This window comes from Colletotrichum scovillei, assembly GCF_011075155.1.
Source record: "Colletotrichum scovillei strain TJNH1 chromosome Unknown Contig00009, whole genome shotgun sequence".
Classification (NCBI taxonomy): Eukaryota; Fungi; Ascomycota; class Sordariomycetes; order Glomerellales; family Glomerellaceae; genus Colletotrichum; species Colletotrichum scovillei.
In genome coordinates, this window is record NW_023336267.1 from 1,105,255 (window position 1) to 1,124,587 (window position 19,333).

General features: G+C 53.1%; 5 protein-coding genes across 5 annotated transcripts; 4 read left to right on the forward strand and 1 right to left on the reverse strand.

Moving 5' to 3' along the window:
- Positions 1 to 269: 269 nt before the first annotated feature.
- On the reverse strand, positions 270 to 3,883 carry HER10_EVM0002750 (T-complex protein 1). The gene is made up of 5 exons (XM_035472447.1): positions 3,775 to 3,883; positions 3,699 to 3,716; positions 3,591 to 3,639; positions 2,406 to 3,522; positions 270 to 2,351 (listed from the first exon to the last, which is right to left on the reverse strand). The coding sequence occupies exons 1-5, from the start codon at positions 3,782 to 3,784 to the stop codon at positions 1,890 to 1,892; spliced, it is 1,656 nt and encodes a 551-aa protein (XP_035329015.1). The 5' UTR covers positions 3,785 to 3,883; the 3' UTR covers positions 270 to 1,889.
- Positions 818 to 1,726, forward strand: HER10_EVM0003509 (phosphoglycerate mutase; the record flags this gene model as incomplete). Its single annotated transcript, XM_035473184.1, has 2 exons — positions 818 to 1,391; positions 1,506 to 1,726. The coding sequence occupies 2 exons, from the start codon at positions 818 to 820 to the stop codon at positions 1,724 to 1,726; spliced, it is 795 nt and encodes a 264-aa protein (XP_035329096.1).
- Positions 3,884 to 4,093: 210 nt separating the features above from the next.
- On the forward strand, positions 4,094 to 7,153 carry HER10_EVM0010060 (elongation factor Tu GTP binding domain-containing protein). Its single transcript, XM_035479530.1, has 4 exons — positions 4,094 to 4,639; positions 4,726 to 5,436; positions 5,487 to 5,684; positions 5,737 to 7,153. Exons 1-4 carry the CDS (start codon positions 4,336 to 4,338, stop codon positions 6,939 to 6,941), a joined length of 2,418 nt encoding a protein of 805 aa, XP_035329931.1. The 5' UTR covers positions 4,094 to 4,335; the 3' UTR covers positions 6,942 to 7,153.
- Positions 7,154 to 8,615: 1,462 nt separating this feature from the next.
- On the forward strand, positions 8,616 to 11,339 carry HER10_EVM0004438 (hsp70-like protein). Its single transcript, XM_035474083.1, has 5 exons — positions 8,616 to 9,008; positions 9,120 to 9,192; positions 9,273 to 9,384; positions 9,443 to 10,931; positions 10,988 to 11,339. The coding sequence occupies exons 1-5, from the start codon at positions 8,874 to 8,876 to the stop codon at positions 11,171 to 11,173; spliced, it is 1,995 nt and encodes a 664-aa protein (XP_035329216.1). The 5' UTR covers positions 8,616 to 8,873; the 3' UTR covers positions 11,174 to 11,339.
- Positions 11,340 to 12,779: 1,440 nt separating this feature from the next.
- HER10_EVM0000433 (uncharacterized protein) lies at positions 12,780 to 13,079 on the forward strand (the record flags this gene model as incomplete). The annotated part of the gene is made up of 2 exons (XM_035470216.1): positions 12,780 to 12,842; positions 12,936 to 13,079. 2 exons carry the CDS (start codon positions 12,780 to 12,782, stop codon positions 13,077 to 13,079), a joined length of 207 nt encoding a protein of 68 aa, XP_035328762.1.
- Between the last annotated feature and the right edge of the window lie 6,254 nt (positions 13,080 to 19,333).

Sequence of the window (19,333 nt, forward strand, 5' to 3'; positions counted from 1 at the left end):
TCCATTCCACCGGCTTTTGACCGTAGGTAAGGTAAGTTAAGGCAGCCGGCCACCCGCTCCTCTTGCCGGACCAATCATGCAAAAAGAAGCAACAAAAGCCCGCGTCCAACCCTCTCCGGCCAACCACGGCACGGCGCCAGCGCGGCCTGTGTCTCCACTTTCCGCCCCGGTCATCGGCGCCGAATGGTGCGACTGCGGACCGCTATTACAGCAGCTTACCTTTCAAGCATTCTTGAAACCAGCAACGCGAAGCGCCCCTACATAATGCACCGTAGAAGGCCCCTATGGCAGCCCACGTGGAACCCTTCCGGTGTCGTGATTTCTCTACTCGGGTGCCTGATTATAAGGTACCTACCTTAGTCTAGGTGAGTTCCGACGCCCGTCCCAAGGTAAAAAAGGCGGTTCATCTGAGTCATTTCTAGACACAGGCTTGACAGACTTTCCCGTTCCCTCCGCCGGGTTGCCCACACCCACACCAAACAAGGAAACTTTCCCGAGAATTGGGGGGTGGAGGGACGCATTACGTAGCTCATCCTCTCAACTTGCTAGAGCTTTTGTTTATATATAATTGGATCGTGAACCATCCGAACATCTGTCGAGAATCCCGTCTTCCCCATCATCATTGTGAAATCTAGAGGTTCAATCAGACCACATACTACTTTTTTTATTACTTTCTGTTTCCCACTAGAATCAAAGACGTTGTGTAACGGCATACACATAAGCACCTTGCCCCGCCACCCCGCCAATTCATCTCAAGCTCGTCATCATCACACCTGAAGAAAAGTTCATTAGAAAACCAACCACAACCTCAAACAAAATGCCAGTCCAAATCCACCTCGTCCGCCACGCCCAGGGTTTCCACAACCTCTCCCTCGAAAATGAAGCCCTCCGCGACCCCCTCCTCACGGAAAAGGGAAAACAGCAGTGCGCCGACCTCCGCGCCGCCTTCCCCCACCACGACCGCATCACCCACCTCGTCGCCAGCCCCCTCCGCCGGACCCTCTACACCTGTCTCCTGGGCTTCGGCCCCTCTGACCCCTCCTCTCCCGAGTCCGGAAGCAAGTCCCTCAAGGTCCTCGCCCTGCCCGAGGTACAAGAAGTCTCCGACGCGCCGTGCGACACCGGCTCGGCCGTCAAGGACATCGAGGCCGAGTTCGCCGGCCGCGTGGATTTCAGCAGGGTGCCCGAGGACTGGATCGACAAGGCCGGCCCCGACTCGAGATGGGAGCCGACGCTGGAGAAGCTGGAGGCGAGGTCTGCCGAGGCGAGGAGGGCGCTGAGGGAGCTCGTGGGCGGGGACGTGTCCGGGGACGCGCAGGTCGTGGTCGTCACGCACGGCGGCATCTTGCACTTTTTGACGGATGATTGGTATGGGATTGCTCCCAAGAAGGGTACGTTTTCTTCTCGTTTTCGAGATTCTTTATTTGTTTCTCGAATATCTCCTATGACACCCCAATGGCGTGGGGTTGAGTGAGATGGGAGCCGTTCACTAATTCTAAGCGTAGCAACTGGCTGGGAGAACACCGAGTACAGATCGTACGAATTCGCAGACGCCACGGGACAGGACCCCAAGGCCCTCCTCAAGGAGACGCAGGAGAGCTGGCAACGTCGCAAGGGCGAGGATACCCGCCCGACGCCCGAGCAACAGGCCGAGCTCCGCCAAACCTTCTATCGTGAGATGGAACCGTATCTCAAGTATAGCCCCGAGAGAGGCTGGATGCAGTAAGTGTCGAGGTGGGCAGGGCAAGCACTAGACGGTTCGTTGCGTGGGAGGACAGAAATCGTGGTCTCGACATTGTGGGGGCCTCTCTATTTGCATAGTACACAGCTTGGTATAATCCCAAACACCATAGACCTATCTAGAACCTTTTTTACCGTTTTATAAACTTTTAAAAGTCTTCCTCGCCGGACCCGGCAACGATGACGTTGTTCACCTTCAGGACCATACGGCATAATTGCGTCGCGAGCTGGAGTTGCTGCTTCTTGCTGATAAGGGGGTCGATGACAAACGCATCCTTCATGTCGTTGCTGCCGCGCTGCATGCAGTCGACACCGAGCTTGCCACGGACTCCAGGGCCGGCCTTGACCTGTTGACTCTTGATGTCGGCCAGCGTCGCGATGGGGTTCAGACCGCTGTTCTCGGCCAGGGCCATCGGGACGGCGTCGAGGGCCTCGGCAAATCCGCGCATGGCGTATTGCTCAAGGCCAGGGGTCTTGGCGGCGGCATCCTCGACCGCCAATGAGCAGGCAATCTCAGCAGCACCACCACCGTAGACCACGCGGTTGTCCTTGACAAGGTTGCGCACGACGCACAGGGCATCGTGGAGGGAGCGCTTCGCCTCGTCAATGATCTGACATTAGGGGTTAGCTTTTGGTTAATCTCAAACATTTTGTCAGGAACGCACCATCTTGTTGCTACCGCGCACAAAGACGGTCACCGCGCGGGTGTTGGCGCACTCCTCGATGACCAGCATTTTCTCTCTTGTTGTGCCAAAGGTCATTTCTCTGACAATGCCTGCAGTTCCGAGCTTCTCGGGCTTGAGGTCCTCGAACCGCGGCACGATACGGCCGTTTGTCGCAATAGCCACCAACTCGATCTCTGGTCCTCCAACCCACCGCACGGCAGGCAAGTCGTTCTGGAGCAGCAGGTGGTTCGCCTCATCGTCGAAACCCCACTGGCAGAGAGCCAAGTTGGCACCGGCATCCTTGATTTGTTGAATCATCTCGATAAACTTCTCGCGTTCGTAGCTCTGCAACTTCTTGTACTCCTCGACGCTGGTGATGTCGAGCTTGTGCTTAGTCTTAGGCTTAGGGGGCTCGAAGGCGCAGGTAAGAATTGCGATCTTGGCGTCCTTGACTTCGGAAGGCATCTGGGGGTGAGAGAAATCCTTGTCGATAATGACGCCCTTGACGAGCATGGTATCCTCCAGAGCTCCTCCGACCTTGCCGTCGACCTTGATCAGCTCAAAGTCAACGTCCCTCCGGTCCAGGTCGGCAACGGAGAGGACAGCGTCCACTGCGATCTGAGAGAACTGGTCGTGCGCCTTGGAAACAATCTTGCTGCCCAAACTTGTTCGCGCAACCTTCAGCAGATTTCCTGTCTCTTCTTTGCTGAACTCGATGACATCTGAAATCTTGTCAAGCTCTGACACGGCGATGTCGCAAGCCTGGTCGTATCCGTCCGCAATGCGGATAGGGTGGATTCCCTTGTCGATCAGCTCTGCCGCCTGCTCAAGGAGAGCACCAGCAAGCACGACGACGCCGGTTGTACCATCACCAATCTCGTCATCTTGCGACTTTGAAAGCTCCACCAAAAGCTTAGCGACGTGGTTCGAGATCTCCATCTGTTGCAGAATCGTAGCACCGTCGTTCGTCACTGTGATGTCTCCATCGGGGGAGATGAGAATCTTGTCGAGGCCGCGGGGTCCCAGGGAGGTCTTGACGATGTTCGCGACCGTTCTGGCGGCGAGGATGTGGTTCTTGACGGCTTCGTTGCCATATTGTCTCTTCTTCTTTCCTTGGCTGCGGGGCAATCAGTCTTGGGCCTCCTTATCAGGGGTTCGGGGCAGGGCAAGAGAGGGCAAGCTTACTCTCTGACAACGATGAAGGGACGGCCTTGCTCGTCCTTCATCACGGCCGCTACAGTGTCATTTCGTCAGTATATATGGTCTGGAAGCTCGGATCGTGGTGTTGATTACCATTGGCCATATCAAGGTCTAGACATCATGTTAGTTACATGCAATAAAATATTTCAAAGGGCCGGGTACCACATACTCATAGCCATGTTGAAGGTTTTCGCACGTCACTGGGGTTTCGGATGGGTAGTGCGATTCAACTGGGAGTGACGCCGGGGGAAGGAGAGGTATCGTGCGTTGAGGGGGGGTGAGCTCCAAGGATCGGGTCGTGGTGGACCAAAATTTCTGAATAATTGGTGGTGCCTGCCATTCTGGGGGACCAGAAGCTTCGGTTGCCGGGGTGCAGATAATCCGGCGGCTCACCGCCTGGCAAGGCCTGGAGGCAACAGCAAGTACCCCGCCATGGACGTGGTTGCCCCTCCATGGCTACTGCGGTGGCCATGACCCAAGCGCCCCAAGCGCCCCACACATGCCACTTCAGGCCATGACCAAACTCAAGTCCACAGCGTCATCTCCGAAAAGCTGCAAATCCAGTTGTTAAAGAGCTTCTACCCCCCGGTCAAGTGAATGAATCACTGGAAATCACATACCACCCAGGTCACTTCCATTCTCTCACCTTGAAAGCTTGGGTTTCTGCGACTTCCCTCACACCAATCCATCCACTAAGAACACCCAGCTCACCTACCTCAACTACGTCAAGATGTCGCGCCACCAGGCAGTACGCAACCTCGACTATGAGGAGGCCCTCGACGAATTCGAGGGCGATGATTACGAAGAGGAGGGAGAGGCTGATCAACTCAGCGCAGAAGATCGTGAGGCCATGGCAATAGGAACTGCGACAGTGCAGAGCACCCTTGGTCCCGATGCCGACAAAGTGACTGTGCAGCAAATTCAAGAGTCGCTGTGGCATTACTACTACGACATCGAGAAGACGGTGTCTTATCTACAGAAGAAATTCATCGCACCTCCACCTGCGCCAAAGCAGGAGAAGAAGGCTAAAGATGGTAAGTTCATTTCTTTTAAAGTCATGTGAGGGCAGGTTTCCCGGAGAGGTGGCGGCAGTACCAGAAGTTGAGCGTTTCGGCAGCAGATGGGTTTGGTTGTGGAGGCATGGACGACAAGATTACGACTTACGGCGTGGCATCGACTTCGACATATCCAGTTCCCAGGGTGGCACCACTATCCCCTGCTTCTTACTTCCACGGCATTTCATGGATGAACGTTCCCAAGAGCCGACAAGCCATCTTCGTCCCCCCTCGTCCCGTTCCTGGGGGGCTTCTGGGCGGCGGTGATGGTCCTAAGCTATCAAAACTTCAGGCCCTTGCTGCTGCACGAAAGAAGAAGACGGCTGAGGTGAACAAGACAGACGACAAGGTTGATCGAGCCGAGAAGAGAATGTCAACTCTTGCCATTGATGAATCGTCCAAGGAGAATCAGAGAGGCGGGTTGAGCATACTAGCGAAGCGACAAAAGTTGGCAGAAGACCCCGCCGCGAGGACCCAGACCTCAAAATCAGCTTCGCCCTCGCAGCAGGCCGACGCAGCTTCCGAAGCAGTCAGTATGGATGTCGACACGGCCAACGAAGTTTCTGCCGAGGATCGAAAGAAGGCCGAGGATGACTGTTTCGTGATCCCATCTACGAGGCCGTCTGCCTTTGCTCAGACCCTGTTCGGACCTGCTCAAGATACTGCCGCCGCCTCTCAGACGTACTCCCTGCCGTACATGGACTCTTCCGCCTATGTGCCCAGTGCTTTCTCTCAACCAAGCCCTGACGATGTCGTGCTCGCTGCTCAGGCGAAAGGTTCGCGATTCGCGAAGACACAGTAAGATGCTGACTCTAATGATCTCTAGCGGGCTCCAAGTTTGACGCTGCGGCCAAGAGCGCAAGCAAAAAAGTGGTGGCCAAGTCAAGTGGCTCACAAACCCCCAATTCCGAGATGAAGCAACTTCAACTTGACGACTCAGCAGCACCAAAGAACAAAAAGCTGGATGTCGTAAAGGAGTTCGCAAAGAGCGAAAACAAGAGAAGTGCCAGCTTTGTGGTAGTTGGTGAGTGAATCTGTACCTTTTTCCTCCCCAACATACAACTAATACCCAATAGGACACGTTGATGCTGGCAAGAGCACATTGATGGGCAGATTGCTCTTGGAACTAAAGTACATTGAGCAACATCTGATCGATCGTTATCGACGCCAGGGTGAGAAGATTGGAAAGTCGTCATTCGCTCTTGCCTGGGTCATGGATCAGCGAGAGGAGGAGCGGGAGCGTGGTGTTACCATCGACATCGCCACGAATATGTTTGAGACGGAAAAAACACGATTTACGATTCTCGACGCCCCTGGTCATCGGGACTTTGTCCCCAACATGATTGCTGGAGCAAGTCAGGCAGACTTTGCCATTCTCGTCATCGATGCCAACACCGGAGCCTTCGAGAAGGGCTTGAAAGGCCAGACAAGAGAGCATGCTCTGCTCCTGAGAAGTCTGGGCGTCCAGCGAGTCATCGTCGCTGTGAATAAGCTGGACATGGTTGGATGGTCAAAGGATCGCTTTGATGAAATCTCAGAGCAGGTCACTGGCTTCATGAAGGGCAATGGCTTCATACTCAAGAACGTCACCTTCGTACCCATATCTGGACTGAGCGGCGCCAATCTGGTGGAGAAGCCAGCCGATGAAGGGCTGTCATGGTACACAGGCCCGACACTCATCGAGGCATTGGAAGACTCTGATCCAATGGCGAGAGCGATTGAGAAGCCTTTCCGAATGTCGATCTCGGAAATCTACAGATCGCAGCAAAGTCAACTCACTGTAGCCGGCCGGATAGAATCTGGCACGGTACAAAACGGCGAGGCATTGATTGTGCAACCAAGCGGAGAGTCTGCCTCAATACGATCGATCGAGGTAGACGCCGATGTACAAGAATGGGCCGTTGCGGGACAGAACGTCAACATCGGCCTGTACGGCATCGACCCGATTCACGTACGCGTGGGCGATATCATCAGCACCAAGACAGCTCCCATCGAGACAAGCGACAGGCTGACCATGAAGGTACTGGCCTTCGACCACTTGATGCCAATGCCGGTGGACGTCCACCGTGGTCGTCTGCATGCGGCTGGGAGAGTTGAGGTCATCCCAGCCGTACTGGACAAGTTGACGGGAGCAACGGTGAAGAAGAACCCCAGGATCGTGCAGCCAGGCAAGGTTGCGCGGGTTGTTGTCAAGCTTGACTCGAAAGTACCGTTGGAGGCTGGGCAGCGAGTGGTGCTGCGCAGTGGCGGCGAGACAATTGCGGCAGGGCTGCTGGAATAAAACGGTGCAGAATCGAAAGAAGCAACGTGGCGCGGATTCGTATATAGCAGGTGGTGGGCACTTGACGACCGAAACGAGATATTCCCATGCATGGCGTGCGAGTTAAGTTACGAGAGGCGGCGCTGGCATTGAGGCTCGATTAGAGTTGGGGTCACTTGGGTGTGCTGAAAATAGAGTTGGCTGCAACTTTAGTTGAAGCGCAGCCAATGGGGGCGTGCCTAATTCATAACTTAGAGATCCGTAGATGCGAAATGAACACCTCAGTTTCCAAGCACCACGGATCCTTGATTATGGTTGAGCTATTTTGCGAACCAAGCTGACAATGCTCAGTTTGTAATCCTCCTTCCTTTTCAAGGGTTTGATGATTCCGTGAGTGACTCTTTGGACTGTTTTGGGGTCTTGGACAGTGGAATCTGTCATTGTGTTCTATGGTATCTTGCCTCTCGAAAAGGCCAAATTGACAGATTGACATGGCCCCATCCGGCTGAAGCGACGGAAATGACGCCGTCGTGCCCACGCGCCGCCTCGGGAGAGCATGGGCCAGCAGCCAAAGCTCAACCCCTGCATACTTCCCCCCTCTTTACGGCTTGCAGCCCCCCGTGGCCCCCCCTCATCTCAGGGCGAAAGACGGGATGGCACTGCTTAGAGCACCTTAAGTGAGGTAAAGTCTCGCGTACCTTGCCTTGTCGCTCTCGCCTTACCTACGAATTAGCACCTTCCGCTTACCGTATTGCCGCGTTCCTCCTTTTTTCCCCCTCCCCTCCCCGCAGGCTGTAGGTAGGCTAGTGGTGGGAATATTCTCGAAAGGGGAGAGGTGCGCATGGCTCTCCCCGAGATCGAGATGGATTGGGGGGTTGGACCGGTTGGTTTGAGGCCACTCTGTTCCTTCCGGAGCTGCTTCGCAAGTTGAATGGGACAGGTAGACCACTAGACGGGTAGAGGACACTGCAAGGCTACCAAGAATCAATGAGATGCCACCTAAGTAGGATTGTAAAGCAAGTGGCCAAGTTCATTGCCTCTCACCATGGGTAATTTTTTGCTGGATCGTGAGTCACTTCCAATGGAGATGGACAAACATACAAGGTGCCTTTGAAGTTTGTCAGACTGCGGCATAGAACTCAACCGAAGCTGTGGAAGCAAAGCGAACAGAAAGGCCACGTTCAAGACTCCCCAAGTGCCAAACGTCCAGGGGGGACCACCAGTAATCGAAATCTCCAGAATCGCAGCCTTGGTGGGGCAGAAAGGAATGACCCCAGCACGGACGGCAGGCAGCGGCAGCGGTGAGGCGCGCACACCTTGATTCCCGTGGCTAGGGGAGAAACCTCGCACGGTACATGCTCACTGTTCTGCTGCAACGGAGATGTGTCCCCCGAGCACCTAATTCCTGCCTGCCATCCCAACCTTGGGTGTCTCCATCTGCCGAGCAGCAGTGCATTGAGGTACCTTGCTGCTCACCTGCTGCGTGCCGGTGGTGCCTTCCATACCTAGGTACCTTACCTTAAGGTAGGTAAAGGCACCAAATAGAGTACGGCTGCACCAAGGGTCCACACAGTAAGGATCCACCAGTGACACCCACACCCCAAAAGGAAGAGACCCCTGTCACGTGTGGCGCCTCGCAACGTGAAATCTGGCCTTTTGTGCAATCTGGACACCTCGACTTTTTTTTGGAGAAGGCATTCATAAAGGCGGCAGCTCTTCCTTTCCACCGCCGACACTTTACCTCTCCCAATTCACCACTGCCAAAGCCACCTCAAGTCGATTGGGTGTGTAAATAGTAGAAGGGAATCCAAAAACCCTCTCTCATCAGCGCGTCTTTGACGTCTTTTTTCTCCTTTCTTTTTTTCCCCGACACCAGCTTTCGAGGTACGAAGAGCTATCCCAATACCACACACAGGGGAGCTTCACGGCACCGCCAAAAAAAAAAAAATCACAATGTCGAGATCCAGAAACTCGATGGCCTTGGGCTTCGGCCTCTTGGCCTGGATGGCTCTCCTCTTCTCCCCCCTGGCTTTCGTTCAGACTGCCCAGGCTCAGGACACTGAGAGCTACGGAACTGTCATCGGTATCGTAAGTTACACCTCCTAGCTTCCCTGGCGATGATTGCGCCCTTTGTCGGCCAATCTTCTGTCGCCAACAGATTCAAATAAATTCGACGTTCTTCTAACTTTCATTCTCCAGGATCTTGGAACTACCTACTCTTGCGTCGGTGTGATGCAGAAGGGCAAGGTTGAGATTCTCGTCAACGACCAGGGTAAGTCTTATCGCGGGCGCAGCTGCTCCTGCTCCCAATCGCCCAATTTCAGCAACTTTACTGACTCTTCTGATTTATAGGAAACCGTATCACCCCGTCTTACGTCGCATTCACGGAGGAGGAGAGACTCGTCGGTGACGCCGCCAAGAACCAGGCCGCCGCTAACCCCACCAACACCATCTTCGATATCAAGTGAGCTCCTACCCCGACCGTCGACCGCTCGAGATAACATTGCTAATTACTCTTCTAGGCGTATGATTGGCCAGAAGTTCTCCGACAAGGCCGTTCAGTCCGATATCAAGCACTTCCCCTACAAGGTCATCGAGAAGGATGGCAAGCCCGTCGTCGAGGTCGAGGTTTCTGGCTCCGCCAAGCGCTTCACCCCCGAGGAGGTTTCCGCCATGATCTTGGGCAAGATGAAGGAGGTCGCCGAGGCCTACCTTGGCAAGAAGGTTACCCACGCCGTCGTTACCGTCCCCGCCTACTTCAACGACAACCAGCGCCAGGCCACCAAGGATGCCGGTGTCATTGCCGGACTTAACGTTCTCCGCATTGTCAACGAGCCCACCGCCGCCGCTATCGCCTACGGTCTTGACAAGACCGAGGGTGAGCGCCAGATCATTGTTTACGACCTTGGTGGTGGTACTTTCGATGTTTCCCTTCTGTCCATCGACCAGGGTGTCTTCGAGGTTCTGGCTACCGCCGGTGACACCCACTTGGGTGGTGAGGATTTCGACCAGCGCATCATCAACTTCTTCGCCAAGTCCTACAACAAGAAGAACAACGTCGACATCACCAAGGACCTCAAGGCCATGGGTAAGCTCAAGCGTGAGGCCGAGAAGGCGAAGCGTACCCTCTCTTCCCAGATGTCCACTCGCATTGAAATCGAGGCCTTCTTCGAGGGCAAGGACTTCTCCGAGACCCTTACCCGCGCCAAGTTCGAGGAGCTCAACATGGATCTCTTCAAGAAGACCCTCAAGCCCGTTGAGCAGGTGCTCAAGGACGCCAAGGTCAAGAAGGAGGATGTTGACGACATCGTTCTCGTTGGTGGCTCTACCCGTATTCCCAAGGTTGTCAACCTCATTGAGGAGTACTTCAGCGGAAAGAAGGCTTCCAAGGGTATCAACCCCGATGAGGCTGTCGCTTTCGGTGCCGCCGTTCAGGCCGGTGTCCTTTCCGGCGAGGAGGGTACTGAGGACATCGTCCTCATGGACGTCAACCCCTTGACTCTCGGTATCGAGACCACTGGAGGTGTCATGACCAAGCTTATCCAGCGCAACACCCCCATCCCTACCCGCAAGAGCCAGATCTTCTCCACCGCCGCCGACAACCAGCCCGTCGTTCTCATCCAGGTTTACGAGGGTGAGCGTTCCCTTACCAAGGACAACAACCTTCTCGGCAAGTTCGAGCTCACTGGCATCCCTCCCGCGCCCCGTGGCGTCCCCCAGATCGAGGTCTCCTTCGAGCTCGATGCCAACGGAATTCTCAAGGTCTCTGCCCACGACAAGGGCACTGGCAAGCAGGAGTCCATCACCATTACCAACGACAAGGGCCGTCTCACCCAGGATGAGATTGACCGCATGGTTGCCGAGGCTGAGAAGTACGCCGAGGAGGACAAGGCCACCCGTGAGCGCATTGAGGCTCGCAACGGTCTCGAGAACTACGCTTTCTCCCTGAAGAACCAGGTCAACGACGACGAGGGTCTCGGTGGCAAGATTGACGATGAGGACAAGGAGACTGTAAGTTGCCACAAGCCTTTCACCGTGTATCGACAGATTACTAACATGATTTCCAGATCCTCGAGGCTGTCAAGGAGACCACCGACTGGCTTGAGGAGAACGGCGCCACCGCCAACACTGAGGACTTCGAGGAGCAGAAGGAGAAGCTGTCCAACGTCGCCTACCCCATCACCTCCAAGATGTACCAGGGCGCCGGTGGCGCTGGTGGCGAGGACGAGCCCCCCTCCCACGACGAGCTCTAAATTCCATAGATTTGTTGTTGTTGCTTCGTTTCGGGATTCAAAAGAGACAGTACCCAAAGATTCCATGCAATTTTTCGTCTCTGGTGTTGGCAGGTTAATCGGCGTCGGCAGCATGGAGCATGACTCCACCATTGTGTAAAGTATACAACGCATAAATGAGACCTCTTGAACACATGCTTTGTTCTCATTTGTGATTGTGACTGAGAAGCATCATCTGATGCTGTCGTGAACTCTCAATAGTCCAGCTTCTTGACTACTTTATATCTGTACTGGATGTGTCCATATCTTGGGCTTTCCAAGATTACCCTTCTACATAGTTTTGATGAAGTATTCACCCCGGCATCTGGTGACACGTTCCTCCCACTCCCCCTTCCTCTCTCCCCTCTTCTCTCTCAACCCCAAGCTGCCACTCATCCCCCACTTCCCGTGAAGGACCCCGAGCAAGACGAGTGCAACTTGACTTTACTTGCCTTCCGGGGTCTGCTTTGCATATGCGGGTTGACCGGCAGTAAATTTGGGGCAAGCATTTTGAGTCTCATCTGAGGGACTCACAAGAACAGACTACATTGATTGGCTCAGAGGTCCGTGTCAAGTCTTCACGGTCATGTCCTATGGACGGCGGTATTGTTTTTCAGAATCTCGGTGAGATTCGGGAGAGTCTCACTTTCGGTGAGTCTGTGGTGAAGATGTTGGGTACGGCGGTGGCAAGATGATGGCACAGCAACTTGCCGCTCATCATGCCGATAGAGCATCGCGGACTTTCAAGGCGGGTCATTTTCTCGGGAACGAAATGGAGTTGTCCTGTACGGACACTTTTGGATGGCCGTGCCTTGATCTGGTGTCCTGGACTACTCCCCCCTACCTCCCCGCCAGCAGGCGGCTGAAAGTCGTCGAAGTCCTATGCAGTAGAAGGAGGAGGCATAATTCTTGGCGACGGGAAGTGCAGAAGGAGTATCCGTACGCACTACGCAGTAAGACGAGACGAACTGTCTACTCGAAACCCGGGAACCGACTACCAAGTAAGATGAGATGGAGACGAGGCTTCGGCTTCTTGGAAAACCTTAAACCCACCCGCCTGTACGGTACCATAGACCACTGGGTGGAACTGGCTTCTGCTTGTTATTGTGTTTAATATGAGATGGTTTTGAATGACTCGATGCTGTAACGACGGCTATTTTGCAGGTCTGTTCTTTACTCGTTAACTCCGTCCGGGCTGAGAGGGTCATGGCGTAAGTGCGTAGCTGGATAGAGTTGAGTAGGAAGTGAGGCAATTCTGAATGACTCGGTCTACTCCGTACTCGATACGCAGCAATATCTGACTGCATTCCCATTGCCGTGTATCCGTATCCGTATACGATTTTGATATACGGACAGAGCTTGAGCAGAAGAAGTATAATAGGTAAGGTAACTTATAGCTCCAAATCAGCCGTTCCATCTCTCGCGTTCTCGTTGTCTTGATACCACTATCTCTCCATCATACCTATACTCACTCAGTCACTCGCTCACAAACACTCTTTTACATCAAACCAAATAGTACACTCAACCTCACTCACAACTTATACCTTGTACCACTTTCAACAACAAACCACACAAACCGCCGCCCACAATGCAGCTCCCCACCATCCTCCTCTTCGCCGCCACCGCCGCCGCCCTCGCCCTCCCGGAGCCCGTCCCCAAGCCCAACCCGGAGTCCTGCGACGAGACGTGCCCGAACCCGTGCCGCCAGGCCATCCGCAACACGTACTGCACCGGCGCGAAAAAGTCCACCAGCGGAGGGCCGTTGCCGGCGGCGTTCAAGAACCAGTGGAACTGTCCCGCGGGCAGCAGCAGTCCGCCCGCGACGTATATCCAGATGACGCAGAATGGGGCTGCTGAGGGGGGTGTTACTGTTTTCTGCACCATTTGAGAAAAGGAAGAAAGAGACGGGGGAGAAAAGGGGGAAAGAAGGAAGAGAGATTTCTTGGTGCTGCGTGGTGTATGCCACGTATACGACAGAGCAGGCAGAGGTGATGTCACTGATTCGCCCTCACCAAGGAGGTCCGATAGAAGGAGAGGGAGGTGCATTACAATGCGGAGGAGAGTTGATGGGGTGGGGGCCAGAGCGAGAGATACCTTTGCATGGGTTTATATACCTCTTTCTTACAGCCGACTTGTCGTCAGATATTCTCAATCGTTCAACTGAGATCCGAGCCGAACATGCTCCAGCCAAGTAAGAACCAGCCGATTTCCACCAGTGAATACATATGTTTGAACAGTCGATCCAGGCGCCTTGATGAGATCTGATTCACTTTTTAGCACGATGCCATCGACCCGAGGTTTGTCGTCGAGTTCACTTATTCTCCGATTCAGTCAAGTTATGCCCAGCGGAGTGGCTTGACGATGAATTTGTTTCTTCTATATTCGCTCCACTAGAAATGAGTAGTGACCGGTGTCCTGGGAAATGTGTCTACTTTCCATCCCGTGAAAATTTCAGCTGAAACCCTTGTGCAGAATCAACAGACGAAAAGGCAAGAGGCTCGTGTCATCTCATCTTCGTCGGCACCGCCTCATCCACGGACCAGGAATCCCTGTCCTTCTCCGTAACAAGCCGCACGCCGGACGTAGAGAGTTGGGTTCTGCACATCGCGAACTAGCATGCGGTGACCGTGTCCTCTCTTGACTTTGGTGCATAGCATCTTACTCCAAGACCACCACTACCAGAGGCCAAGCTTTACGGTGGACGTCCCGGACCAGCTTGGCGTAACACGTGTAAATTGACATTTGATGGAACTTGAACTTCCAATTTACGAAATTCTGATGTTGCTCTCTCTGAACCTGGCCAGCGGGGGCTGAGCATGCCTCGAAACAGTATTGTAGAAATGGGCTGATCGGAAAATCCGCTACTACTTTCATGTAGAGACTGGGGAGACAAATGTTCTCCAGAGCATATAGACATCAATGGTAGCACCGTTGATCGTTGGCGGACCAATCCGTTTCCCCAGTTCCTCCGCAGTTTCGGGCATGCGCTCATGGATGGCCGCTCTGAAGGAGATGTCTGGATAATCGGAAGCAAAGAATATGGCAATTTCCCCTTAATAACTGTGCTGGAGCTCACGTGTCCCTCCGTTCTATTCTAGCCTGTCTTTGTGTCTTTTGAAGAGGAGATTTCGTTCCAGAATCACAGAACGATGAAAGACGTTGGGCTTCCTACATAGATATGCCTTCCAGATAAGAAGGCCACCCGTTGGCCTGGCTTGAGCGCGATTGCAAGCCCAGAATTTAGTTCAGAAAACGGAACGGTGCTGTGGCTTGAAAGTTGAGTGATCCAGGGAGATGATGGAGATATCGATGCATTCTGTTCGTGTTCTTTGACCTGGCAGCCATCGCCATCCTTCCATTCTCCAGGATACGGATGTTCAGGACCGGCGCCTCGGAGGAATCGGTAGCTCCTGTTGTCAGGGTTTAAAGGGATTCAGTAGCCACACGGCGTTAACTGCAAAGCTCAAACATATTCCCAAGCCGGCGCGGTAGGCGGAATCTCTGCTATAGCATCATCGCCTGCGGTGGCCAGTGGTAGTTCACGAGGGTAATTGAGCTTAACGGTCTTCAAAAATCCATCTTGCCTGGTCGCGTAACCCAGAGACACCGGTCGAGGAAAATGACGAAGCCGTAGCTCGCTCAGTCTAACGTGATCGCGAGGCCGCAATCTTCATGTTAGATAACCACGCGCTAGCATTGCTTGCTCTGAGACGCGCGCGGTTGGTATGCTCCGACGAGGGGACCAGACCACAGGGCCTCCCGCCATGGCAGCAAGAACAATTTTGGATGCATTTGTCTCGACATGCACGAGACTTCGATTCTGTAGGATGCTGTCTCAACGGGCGTTTACGAGAGTGTTGGTACGTTGACGGTTCGCCAAGATGGAGATGCAGTCTCAACCGCAATAACCACACGGAGCGGAACTGTAAAGAGGGGTATAGGTTGAAAGGAATTACATTGAATAAACATGAGAAACTTGTGGTGTAATCAAATACTACGTAGGAATTGTATTCGATATGTTGGTGTTGTGAAATTGTGTAAGGGAGTCGTCAAGTTGAAATGGGCTCCGAAGTACACCTCGGGATTTTGTATGGCCATTTAACTACTGCGGAAAATCAAATGTTCATGCGTAAGAAGGCTGGAGATCTCGAGACAACCTCCACAAACACGACGAAGTCAAAAGAAGCATGGAATCCAATTCCCTTGGAACCCGCACATACGTAGTAGTGCCCTTCCGCATTCCTCGGCAGACACCGTCTCCCTCTCGGGGGAAGCGCAAGGAAGCGGCGGGAGCATCCGCTTCCAAGTCCATCATCCAGCATTCCGATCTGATGTGAACTGTACTTAACCTAATCGTAATAGTCTAACTAACTGAGATAAAAACCTTGAAAACTGGGGGATGTGGCACACATGTGTCGTGGCCCGGATCACGTATCCGTAAACAAGGTCGTACATGCGGCTCTCTCGCGAGCTGCAACACAGCATTCCACAGAACTTTATCGAGACGGCAGGCTAAGGGCACGGTGCTTGAAGGTGACACCGCATTGAAGAAGAGAAAATTAGAGAGCAGATTTACTAGATTGCTGCATTACCTGGGTCTTTCTTTCCCTTCCAAAAGGGAGGCATGAGCCTGATGTGTGGTGTTGCTGCACTAGTCACGTGCACTGAGCGGGTCTACAGAGCTACATAAGCGTTGGATTTGCCGGATTTTCCAACAACATCCGATATGGTGTAGTGGCCAACATGATGCCCTCTCATCTTTGTGAGAGGTTAGGCATAGCCCCGAGTTCGATTCTCGGTTTCGGAAAATTTTGACATTTTTGATGATTGGAGCTTTCATTTCGCCTTCTTGTTTGTTTATTGATGCATATTTTCTGCATTCGTCCAAATGCTCAAGATGGGGGACGGAGGAAAAAGTATACCCCCATTTTTTCGGACGAACCACTTGGACGTCAAAACTCCAACCTCCAACCCTAAGCGGCGATGTCGTTATCGCGATGACAGGTCGGAGACAAGACGCAACCAAGAAGAGCAGCCTCATCATACCGTGATGGACGTAACGCAAGGTGCCTGTCATACGCAATACTCATTGGCAAAGATATGCTCAAGCAAAGTCAGCCTCGTCGCCCACAGGGCGAAGCCTGCGCGGCATGCATGTCTCTAACTCTCGACCCAGAGACGCATGCGGTCCTCTACCCGAGAACCAAAAGTCTCGTTTCAAAAGCAGCAGAGAGAGGAGGAGGAGGAATAAGCAACAACCGAGACCTTCATGTCACTGTCAAATGAAGGCGATGAGACATGCGTCCCCTTCCCAAGAAATCCCAAGTTCCCACATGCCGATCCTCGTGGCCTTTACCAGGTCCTCACGGACCAATATTCGTTTCTCCGGCCGTAAGGCAGCCTGCAGGTTGGCAGATTACTCTCTGTTCGGTTGAAAAAAATCTTGAATACAGGTGAAGGGAATGAAATGCGATGGGAAAGCAATAAAAACAAGTACGCAAGAATCCACATCACGCGGTCCACGCGAGATGAGGGAAGCGATGAGAGAAATCTTACAAATCGATAGAAATTGAGAAAGAAAAATAAATGTCCGGCCTGAGCGGGGTGATCGACGTTGGGCTCTCTTTTTCGCTTTTCAAAAATAGAATTTCCTTGTAAGAATACCACATTACCGTCAGTCTCGAACTTTCTGAGAGGGAATTAGGCAAAGCGGTGTCCATCGACCCATCTAGAGACATTTTGGCTCGGGAGCTCTTTTCGTGAGGAGACTCCAACTGCAAGGGAACTCTGCAAGGGTGAAAGCGTATCCGTACTTCGTACTCCAATAACGACCAGGCAATGAATGAACATCTCTTGGCCTTCTGGTCTTTGACAGGACGAGGGGCCGAATATGACCCGGCACCCTGAGCGAAGGATCGTCGAGGGCTCGAGCATCTTCTCCTCGTTGACCCCATTCATCTCCCATCGTTCAGACAGTCTGTGCCGCAATGCTTTATCATGAGGTGGTAGGATCAGCATAAAAAGAACGCGATCTTCCGTTTCTGTTTGCATTCGTCTCCGAGGGTCCGAAAGGTCTGTACATAGGCCAGTAGGGAGAACCGGACACCCAATGAAACGGTGCAAAGCGATCCCCCGCAGATTAGATAGGTAAAGCCCGAGCGCGCTCGATAGCGGCAGCAAAAAAGTTCGGATATGCTTTGGTTCGTTGGGTGGCACGCTGGTCGTGGAGGTTGCATCGTGACACCTTCTCCACGAAACAAGTTGCAAAGACGGCAAGGCCAGAGCAAAACAGGAAAGCATTATGCTCCCCCTCCCAATCACCATGAAAATACAAGGCTCTATCAATCACGCGGTACGCATATCTTTTATTCAATTTTCACAGTTCAGCTTGTGTAGATACACATGTCTCTCGAGAAACAAAAAGGAAAGTCAAAGCCTAGAAGTAAGGGAGGACGAGGAGACTGCTGGTGGTGGTGGTTTGAACCCGTCGCGCCGTGATGGCAAGCGCCAAGCCTATTGAGGACGCCCGCATGCCACTCTCAATATCCGGCCCCCATCTCCCCGAGTCCCAGAGACACTCATCTGCCGAGGGCCTTTGCAGTGGTGATCCCATCAACCAGTCAGGCAAGCAGGCATCCGAGTATTCTCTCACGCAGGCAGAAAGAAAGGAGAAAAAAAGATAAAACACACACGCAGAGAGGTCTTAGACATACATATGTCCTAGCCTGGCAGTCCGCCCAGTGGTCAGTGGTGAGTGATCACCCGTCATTATCTTGCCTTGCTTTAGTTGAGGGGATCAAATCTCATCACATCGCTTCCAATGGCGGGCGCTTGTTCTTGGGCATTTGCATCTGCATCTGCATTACATGATGTACAAAGAAGAATCAAGGTCTCGGAGCTGCATAAAAGGCAAGCAGGCAGGATTTCTACCCAGACTCTGCGGAGCAGAATATGTGCCTTTATCTTATGCATGTCTTATCTCTCCCTCTCTCCCATCCTTCTCTCCGTTGGCCGCCTCGCGTCCCGAACGCACAGCGCGCGTCGTCCGCGCAGCCCGCGCAGAGCCCATCCCACCCCCTAATCTACAACCCTTCACACTCTACCTTGCCATTGACCACTCAGGCTGCCAAGTGTGTCCCTCTTTTCGCCTCCTTCTCTGGGCAGTAGCAGATTCCGTATCCTTTCCTATGTTCTCTCCCATACATTGCCAAAACTGTCAATCGATCGAATCGTCCAGATAATCGACCCTATTGGTAGTCACGTAGTCCAAAAAAAGTTCCGGGTACGGATGGACTGCCCTTCTTTGTCCTACGTATGGATGAATCCCGTTTTTTCTTTTCTTTCAGCGAACCATGTTTCGCCAGCCAACCAACGGTTTTCCTTTGTTCCTCTCTGCCCCGGTTTCCTTTCTGGTGTCCAAGGCCCAAGGTCCACACCTCCAACGGCCGATCCCTTCGTATCGAACGGCGAGCGAAAAATCGAAAAAACTGAGTGTGGCACACGGTGGACGCTGGGCACACCGTGTGCGCGCTCAACTTCTAATACGGAATACTCGTTCCCCATAATTTGGAACTAAACGTTGCATAAAAAGACCCCAATGGCTCACTCACTCACCCACCCACCCACCCCTATAGGTATCCACGAGCGGCTCCAATAGTGTATCTCTCCATAAACTAAGCACTAAGGTCAGGTACAACTCTGTCTTTTTGGCTTTTAATACCTACCTAGCTGGGGGGCTAAAAACGGGGTTCGGTCCGTTACCTATTGTTTTTCCTTTGGGTCTCTCTCTTCGCGCGCTGAATCTCTTAGTGCAAGGTACCGTCTAGACGGTGGGACCCCGACTCGTCCGACTCGACCGATAGATCGATGGAGCGTCCACCCCCCCTGTTCTACCACCCACCCTCCACCAGCCCCTATTGTCTGTCACTCACCATGTCACCGTCCCCATTGTAAAAAAATCCCAACTTGTCGAAAGGATCCTTTGTCTCTCTTTTTTCACTGGAGACCCAGGGGGGGAAACTCGGCACAACAATCGGGTAACGTACCTCGAGAGGGTTGTTGCTCCACGTTTTACACTTAAGGATAGTCTTAGGATACCCGATAAGCTATCGTTATCCAGTTTTTGTCAACTCACGTGGTGGC